This window comes from Merops nubicus, unplaced genomic scaffold, assembly GCF_000691845.1.
Source record: "Merops nubicus isolate BGI_N331 unplaced genomic scaffold, ASM69184v1 scaffold31907, whole genome shotgun sequence".
NCBI lineage: Eukaryota > Metazoa > Chordata > Aves > Coraciiformes > Meropidae > Merops > Merops nubicus.
Genome location: NW_008622806.1, coordinates 10,693 through 20,072, shown reverse-complemented (window position 1 = coordinate 20,072; position 9,380 = coordinate 10,693). Strand labels below are relative to the sequence as shown.

General features: G+C 51.0%; 1 protein-coding gene across 1 annotated transcript in view; it reads left to right on the top strand.

The window, feature by feature from the left end:
- The window catches only part of CTNNBL1 (catenin, beta like 1), a gene marked incomplete at its 5' end in the record, with an annotated part of 44,794 nt that overhangs the window by 27,905 nt on the left and 7,509 nt on the right, over nt 1–9,380 (top strand). Inside the window, 2 exons of the mRNA XM_008944918.1 lie at nt 4,262–4,359; nt 5,456–5,536. Of these exons, the coding sequence (XP_008943166.1) occupies nt 4,262–4,359; nt 5,456–5,536 (179 nt within the window). The remainder of the gene's footprint in view (nt 1–4,261; nt 4,360–5,455; nt 5,537–9,380) is intronic.

Here is a 9,380-nt window from a genome sequence, read left to right as displayed (position 1 = left end):
GTCCCTGGGAGCAGCCGTGAGGACGCAGAGTTTTGTGCATAGGAGGGGTAGAAGTTTCTGAAAGAAGTGTGGGGGTTTTTTTTGGTTTTGGTTGGTTTTTTTTTCCTAGTGCTTTCCAGCTCCAGTTAGAACCACACTCTATCTTACGAGTTCTTCACAAGATAGAAAGCTCTTGAGCGTGTTCTGCTGTGCTCACCAGAACACTGCTCGTCCCCCTGTGCCCAGAAGCCTTCCTCTTCCTTCCTCCTCATCACTATTGCAGGGGACTGTGCTTCAGCTTCCTCCCCTGCTAGGCAGATGTCCATTATAATGAAATGTAAAAAAAAAGGGGGAGAGGGGGGAATAATGAAGGCAGAGGAGTGTAATGTTACGGCGTGATTTGACAGGACCTCCTGCTGCTGCAGCTGCCAGTGCCAGCCGTGGCATAGATTAATCTGTATTCCAACACGCCGCAGCTCAAGTCAAGATCGATCTAATTAGGGTGTTTTAAACACTGCTTGCATGCTGAGATCGTCCTGACTGTCTGGAGAGGGAAAGGCTCCCAGAGCCCGAGGTGGTCCTGGTCTGAGCAGGACCCTGCTGAGGCCGGGTGAGCCCATGGGATGGCACCTGCCTGGACCCAGGGACGTGGCTGGCACAGAGCTCTGTGGCCCCCACCCCATGGGGAGCAGCAGAATGTTCAGGGGAACCGGCTGGTGGGGCAGAAAACAGGGTTATCTGCCAATAAGAAAGAGGCCTTTGTCTTCCCATATCCATGAATTTGTGAGGTTTTGGGGATGTTTATATGAAAAAAGGTGTTCTTGACACATGGGAGCTGCCAGCTGGTAACTGCTGTTCCTTCAGAGGGCTCGGGGGTGGTGCTGAGCACGGCTCACTTTTGTGGTTGCTTTGGAAAGGAGACATATATTTAGTGGTTCCTAGAAACTGGGGCAAGGAGCAACTTCTGCCTCTGGCCTGGTCTGTTGCCTTCCCTGGAATGGTGCTTTCTCTGTGGTGCTGTGGCTGGTGCTGAGCCTGGGCAGGATTGTTGGGAGGTTCCCAAGGCACTCGGAGGCTGCTCGAGGGCGAGGTGCAGCACGTGGCTGGAGTCAGAGCTGAGCAGTGCAGGTTTTGCTTTCCAGGTACTCAGAACAGCACTAGCTACTAATAATTTGTCAAAGAAGATCCAACCCAGGGCAAATGTTGTGATGATGGACTTTAAAGATTGTGCACATGAGAGCTATATGGGTGCAGCCCTTGGGAGGGTGGTGAGACCCCCACGTCCCCAGGAACCTTCGCTCCAGGGCAACGCCTCTGGCTTCTGTTTGCTCATGTGAACATTTTAATCCCTGGAGAGCTGGATCCAGACTCTTATCCCACAGCACTGCCCTTGCCCTGGCTCTGCTCTGGGTCTGGCTGCTGTCCTTGCACGAGGATGCTGGTGTTTACTGAGCCAGGAGTTGCATTATGGCATGATTGTGGGGTTTAGGGGGGAGTATGAAACACACTAGTGTATTTTTTTCAGGAAGCTGATGAAAAAGAAGGTTTAGATAGTTCAGAAATATTTCTGTATAATTTCTTTTTTTTTAACCTTTTGACCAGGCAACTAAATATTTCCTGGATTTTTTCCGGAGTGATAGGTTGAAAGAATAACCTCATTCTTAAAAAAAACTGTGTCAGCTCCTTTAGACTTCTCAGTAGTTTTGAAGATTTTATTGATAAAATGGATAAATCTCTGCACATGAGCACCAAGGCAAAAATGATGGCTAAAATACATTTCCTAGTAAAGGATTATTGAAAAAAAGCAATGAAGATATATCATTGGTGAGAATATTGCTACTAAAATACTGTGTCAACACTTCTAAACGCTTCCAAAAATAGAAGGTTTGGGGAAAAGTAGTGTGAAATGGGGAATGCTGGCTGCCTTCTGAAACAGCAGAGCAGCTGCTGGGATACAGGGTTGAAAAAAAGGCTTGGTTTTGTTGCCTTTTTTTTTCCCCACCTTAATAGGATCTTGAATGGCCTTTGGAGGCTTTTACCATATTTTTTTAATGCAGACACTTAATTTGGTGTCATCTTGGCAGAGGGAGTGTTGCTGTGCAGCAGGAGCTGCTGACCCACCCTGAGCCATCCCTCACCCCCGTTAGCCTGTCGAGATGACAGAGCAGCCGCGCGGCGCCGGCCACCCGATAAACCTGTTATCTCCCTGCTCCTCCTGCCAGCAGCTCGCCCAATCTCCTTGGTACATGAAAAATTGACACCACCTCAGGCAGAAATCTGTTTCTAAGGCAGCCACATCTATAAGGAGCTAACGGAAGGGAGGGTGAGCGCGGGCGCCCGTGGCCCTGCGCAGCGAGCAGCGACCCGTGCCGCGGGAGGGCAGAGCCCCCGCAGGGCTCTGGGCACTGGAGCTCCCTGCAGCACCTCCCCGTCCCTGTCCTTGGGTGCTGGGGGCTCCTCGAGAGGGCTTGGTGGCAGTAAGGTGGGGGTCCCCTCCCTCCCCACGCTGCGTTTTCCCTCGGAAAATAACCAACCTTGACGCCCCTTCTCTCCCCACCACCGCGGGTGAGGAGATGTTTATGGTCGTTGTGTTTCATCAGTCTTCATCAGCAGGATTACAGTGAGGACATCTTGGAGAAGTTAGTTTTGAATCTATTGAGCTGCTGAAGCCTAAGGTCTGTGCTTAACGCAGACCTGTAGGCGGGAAATGATAGCAAATAATTTGGCAAGGGAGAGAAACTTGTGCCTCCCTCATTTGCTCCGTGCCTCTGTGCTTGGTTTTATTTCCCCATATTAAAACCGTATCCTCTGTGATACTGCCAACATCATCCCTGCTGCTGGCATGCGTTTTGCACCTGGTCTGCACCTGTGCCTGTGCTGTGACACCGAGGGCACAGTGCTGGTGTGGGGGAAGGAGGGTGCTCACATTGCCCAGGCTCCTTCCCTTCCTCAGCTCCCAGCCTGGGCTGGCTCCTTCCTGGAACCTCTTCTTGGGCAAGATGGGAAAGAGCCGGAGCGTGAGAGTTGTAACTTGAGAGCTTGACTTGAAATGTTTCAAACTCAGTATGATATTTTTTTTAATATGTATCAGAGAAGATATAAAGAGAAGCACTTGCTTTTATACTTCACTGAAGTCTAGCACAGCCAGATATTAGTGGTTAAGGAAGCATAAGACACGCTAAGTGGGAAAAGTGTGCTTTTGGAGAAGATTGTGCTGCTTTCTGTCTCCCAAGGAGCAGGGAGCTCCAGGCCCTGTTCCAAAGTGTGGTGGTTTTGAACACCACTTGAGCCTGGTGCTTTGTGCAGTGTGTTGGTGAGGGGTGGCATCCAGGGGCATGCTCAGGAGGAGCTTCTGAAAGCAACACCACGTGGCCCTTTGGTACCTCCTTTGGTGGTCCCCCACCAAGGGACACCTGTGTTCCAGCAGAAGTCATCCTCAGAGCTTGGTCCTGCACCTCCAGAGGAGGCCAACATTGCTGTGGGCTCGAGGCACTTGGTTCAATCACCTTGCAGAGTGAGGCTGAGGTTGGACATGAACACAAATGTCTCTTGGGTGCTTGCAGTGTTGACTTTTTACTTGGCTCCAAGGTTTGTGCTGGAAAACATGACCCCCAAGTGCAGCTGAGAAGACAGTGGAACACATTTATTTGGCTATTTCTGGTTTGTTGTGGCACATTTGTATTCATTCCACAGGATTTTCTGTAAATAGAAGTGGCTTGTTTGAGGATTTTTTCCTGTGGCTAATACCAGTTAAGTCTCTGCAGGAGCTGCATGCTGGCACAGTTACTCCTCTCTCAAGCTCTCCTGTTTCAATAAGCGTCCCCTATTTGGTCACCTGAGGGCCATTGGAGTGACAGTGGTGGCTTCAGCCAGCCCCCCAGGGGCAGAGGCAGAGTGTGGTGCCTCTAGGTGAGGTGGAGGGGCCAAAGGGGGAGTGTGTGTACAGTGCTGGGCAGGCCGGGGGAGTCAGCCAGGGCAGGATTCGTGTTCTACCTGAGCTGCTTTTTTTCGGGTCACTGAGGAGAAGCAGGATCAGTGCAGCAGAGCCAGAGGAGACCTTGCTGGCCGGGCTGTGGTGGGCCAGGAGCTGTCTGTGCTCTGTGCCAGGGTGGCTTGTTGTGCTCACTGCTGCTCAGCTCCCTTACCAGCCTCGGGGAGGAACCGGGTTCCGCTTATCAACAGCTACACGCTGGAGTGCTAGTAGTAAATTTAATGGCATGTTACAGAGAAAATCAGCTCCTGTTCCTGATCTCAGCCTGCAATTTTCATTTTGTATCTCTAGAACATGTCTGTTCCATCCTGGCCTCCCTTCTGCGAAACCTGAGAGGGCAGCAGAGGACACGGTTACTGAACAAATTCACAGAGAACGACAGCGAGAAGGTGAGTGCCGAGCGTGTGTCTGCAGCCGCCAGCCTGGGGGATACTTGATAAGGGCAGAGTCCTGTGGGCACTCTCTAAGTGACTGAAAAGCCATTGCTCTGCCTGCCTGTGGAGACTTGTGCTCTCACTGGCCATCCTTCTCTCATTCAAGCTGCTATCTGCAGGCTTGGAGAGCTGGAAATGCCTTTGGTGCTTGGCCTCCAACGTTACATGTGTTTTTTGGAGCTTTTGCTTGTGGAGGTAGCAGTTCTCAGTCCCAGGCTGAATCTCTCTGCTGAAACCTGACCATGTAACATGTGTTGGGCTGTTACACTGTGCTGGCTCTGTGGGACCAGGGCAGTGTGAAAGGTGCCAGTATTTCTAGTGAAGCTCTTTTCCAGTGAGTTTAGGAATTGCTACAGTACACATTTAACACTCCCCATCCTTTCCTAGAATGTGTCGCTTTAGTGGTGTTTACTCTGGGAAATTATTTTCAAAATATTTACATAGTGGTGGATAGATCAAACAGCTGTGGAACAGACACGGCAGCTTTTGCAAACCAGTAATCCCAAGGGGTTTGTAAATTCCACCACTGGGGAAATGCTGGTTCCTTAGTATTCCTCATTAGTGTGTTTTAAAGGTGTTTTTCATAACCTGTTGTACCAGTTGCAGAAATTTTCCTGTTACTAGATCAGCTTTAGGCTGCCTGGTACAGTTCAGAGGAGGGCAGGAGAGCCCCAGCGTGCCTGGTACATTTAGCATGAGCTTGCCTGCATGCAGCCTAGACAGAAAGGTCCACGAGGAAACCAGGAAAACTGGAGAGCACAGGAGAGCAGGCGAGCTGGGGACGTGTGTGTGTGTGCTGCCTCTTAGCTGGAGCTGACAGAGCGTGTTGTGGTATGGGCCTGTGTTCCAGCACCTGCAGCCTCGGGGTGCTCAGCTGCCCAGCTCACCCCCTGCCCCTGCCGTGCCTTCCTTCCTCTCAGCGACAGCACTGCCTGGCTCTTTGTGGAGACTGCAGCTGGGAGGAAAACCACATCGCATGAAGAATTAAGGATGATTTGCATTGTTCTTTTTTTTCTTTTCTTGCTTAGGTCTCTCTCTTCTGCCCTTGCAGGTCGATAGGCTGATGGAACTGTATTTTAAGTACCTGGATGCGATGCAGGCAGCTGATAAGAAGATCGATGGAGAGAAACATGTATGTATTGCTTCAGTTTTGCCAGCTCGTGTCTGTTACAGCTCTGCACAGAACCTCTGGCTGGGCAGGTCACTGCTGAGCCGTGTCCTCATACCTGCGCCGTTAACCTCCTCATTCTTCTTGTCTCGCTCTCCAGCTTCCAGTTAACCTCAGATAAAACGGGCTGAGAACTTCCCTACAGCAAGTGCTTCTGGGCTTCTCTGAGAGTGGGTTTTACTGGTAGGGCCTAAGTCTGTGCTTCAGTTTGCCTTCACTTTTACTTGGCTGCATTCTTGCTTGGTTTGGCAGATGGAGAGTAAGTGAAATGCAGAGAGACAATTACATGGTAATGTGCAAGGCCTCCTACCCTGGTCTTTAGAGTTCTGATCAGCTGTGAGAACGTGTCTATTTTGATTAGTTAGATGGGGCTGCAGCCAAAGGCTGGTGTGCTCCCTGCACACCAGCAGTGAATCGTTTGAATGACACGAGCCCCGGTACCACACAGTACTTTCTTGGAACTGAAGCTGGAACAGACTTTTTGAGAGGGAACGAGCTGTTGGAGTCGGGAAGCAGCTTGCAGAGCTGTTAGCGAGCTTGGCCGGCTTCCCACAAGATTATCTGTATCAGCACTGAAGAGGGTGTGAGATTGATTAGCACTGACGGAGAGTAATCACCGGAGCCGGCGAGCTCGGCGTGCCACGGGCTGCAGCCCCCGCCAGGCACCGACAAACAGCTGCCTGCCCGCTGCCAAGGCTGCTTCCCTGGGCACTGCCAGCCGCTCCGAGGGCATCGGGGCTCAGCGGCACGGCTGCTGCTCAGAGAGGCACGGGGGGAGCGATGAACAGAGGGGTCTTTGCTGCCAGCCTTGGGGCTCCAGGCGGCAGCTGCAGCTCCGCGGGTGCGCGGCGGGCGGGAGGAGCAGCCTCTGCCCTTCCCTGCTATCCCTCCACCTCCAGTCACCCTCCTCGGAACAGAGCAGGAGGTTATTTATCCGTACGTTTCGGTGTTGGTGTGTGGGGTTTAGAACTCAAAACACAATCGGTTTTTCTGGCTGAGGTCTTTGTGGCATACGGGCAGCTGCTCCTCAGAGCCCTCAGTGGAACGCGTGGAGCTGCTGCACGTGCCCTTCACCCAAACGGATCCCGAGGCTGTCTGTGGGTGTTAACACCTGCAGCAAGCACCAGCACAGAGCAGGGTGAAGGGAATTTCTGTGTGAGGAAGTTTGTGTGGAAGCCCTTTGATTAATAATATTAACCCATTCATGTTTATTGGTGCACAAGAGCAGAGAAACCAAAGAGCCTCAGGTTTTCCTCCTGTATCCCAAAGGTCACTGTGTTTGCCCCGCTGCAGGGCTCTGTAGGCTGGAATGGCTGGAATAAAGGCATCCTAATCTTTCACTCCTATTAGAGCTAATAATAGGATTTGGCAGAAACAGCTCATGTGCAATATGTTGGGCACAGTGTGTGCAAAATATGATGCTGAGATTCATTCCTAGCATGGAACACCCTCGGGATGCCTGTTTGCTTTGTCTTGTAGCATCCTGAAGTGGTCGGTGGGACGCAGTCTGTTGAGACCTGAAGTGGCTCAAGTGTTTTCCCCACGCAGAAGCAGGGAAAAGCCATCGTTCTGTCCATCAAATCATGGCTCTGTCTGGCTGTGGCAGCATTTATGGAATGATTTGATGTTTCTAGTTGTGGCACATGAATCACTGAAGTGGATGATACGAACGCTTGGTCCTTCAGAACCTGTGCTCTGTCAGCTGGGGGCTTTGACCTTCCTCTTGCAGTAGATGATGTAGTATCCCAAAAATCCTATATTCAAATCCTCACTTTTCGCCCTGACCCAAAAACTGAAGCCTGCTGAGATTTTACAGGAGCAGCCTATACTGTTGAGCTGCATGGAGCTCAACATGTATATACCGAGGCTGACGGACAGTGTCCTGGTGCAAGTCTGGATTTACAAGAAATGGGAACGTGGTTATAGAAGGAGCAACTGAGTGCATCGTACCTGCTGTGTGGTCTTCAGTGGTGCAACTGGCACAAGAGCTCCTGCTCTTGCAGCTCTTCCTTTTTTCTTTCTCTTAGCTTGGCTTGTTTCAGTGATCCAGTTTATAGCCCAGCTTTTCAGCCGGTGGTGGGGAACAGGTAGGAGTGGTTGAGGGTATAAGGAAGGGGAGGGATCTCTGAACTTGGCTGGAATGAAACTGCACCCTCAGTCTGGACAGTGAAACAGGATGAGGCCCGCTGAGTCCCTTCTTAGTGTTACCCACTTGTTTGCTTCTGTGGAATCTATTCAGAAGCGATCAGCAGTGATAACTTTGATTACCTTAATTGCCGTGTGAAACCCAGGAGCAAAGTCCATGTGGGCAGTGGTCTCCAAAACCTGATACCTGTCATCACTTTTCTCAGGGTTTTCAGTTAATAAAACCTAGAAAATATCTTGTCCCCCACTCAAATTCTTTAATTTTGTCTGTAGGAAATGGTGCAGAATCCTATGCCTTTTAACTCCATCTAAAATGAGGTATAATTACAAGCGGCAGCAGTAACCTTAGTGATCTCTAAAGATGGTAGGAAAAGGCAGGAGATGGTTTAATATATTTATAGTTCCACAGAAAATTATGCTCAGCAGGTTTATTCGATAAAATATTCTCACCAGACACTTTGTGCTATAATGACTTACAAATTACATGCTAATTGTGCTGCAGTTAAGTCATTCCATCCTTGAAAGGGAGAGGTGGAACTCTGGGCATGAGAGCAGTGTCCAGTGATCAGGAGAGCCAGCACAGGAGCTGGTGTGAGCCCAGCAGCTCAGCGTGGTTTAGAGGGACCAGGCTGCCTGGAGCTGGTCTGCGGGCAGGACGCAGGGAGGCTTCGTGGCTGTCACAGAGAGCTCCTCAGCTCTTGCAGACCGGTGGCTCCATTTACAGAAATTCCAGTGTGTTTCTGCTTGTAAGGCAGAAATGAAGACAGGCCTACCCATGGCAGAGGCCTCGAGTGGTTTCTTGTGTGGCTCTTGAGAGCTTCTTGGTCACCCTGGTGTGAAGTTCTGGTGTGAAGTTTTGCTGTGAAGCTTCTTGGTTGCCCTGGTCATCGTGGTGATAAAACCAGGACCCTGGAGATGATCAGCTCCCATCCACTCTCCTCTGCCCAGCCATGCTGTGTGTGCTGGGGAAGATGAGTGGTAGGTAGAGAAGGAGGGGGAGGGCGTGGAGAATCTTTTGGACCCTGCTCCAGTGACTTCATGGAGCAGACATCGTCTCTTGTACGGCATTGGCAGACCCGCGGTATCTTTAGGTTTTGAGTCTCTGCTTGACACCGCGAGGCCTGTCAATCCTGCCTCATTAGTGTGAAAGAAGCTCATTTTAGCTTCACAGAAGCCCATCTTACCGCTGTCTTCTCCCATCAGCAAGGGGCATCTCAGCACATATTGCTGGCAGATTAGAAATGGCATCTGAGCGCTCATTTGGAGGTTAGCGGCTTGACAGCTGTGGAAGGGAGTTGGAGTGGAGAGGTGCCTGTCTGGTGCTGTGGAGAGGTGCCTGTCTGGTGCTGTGGAGAGGTGCCTGTCTGGTGCTGTGGAGAGGTGCCTGTCTGGTGCTGTGGAGAGGTGCCTGTCTGGTGCTGGGGAGAGGTGCCTGTCTGGTGCTGGGGAGAGGTGCCTGTCTGGTGCTGGGGAGAGGTGCCTGTCTGGTACCACACCGGGAGGCACGTGAGCGTTTAAAGGGTGGTTGTGGTTGAAAGAAAATCCACTGTGAAAAAGCACCTTAAAACTGTACTTGTCCTCTAATTCGTATCTACTTGATTCCCTGGCACAAAATAATCTTGCCTCTCTGCCGAGGGCGGCCGTTGTAGCTGCCGCCTCCCCT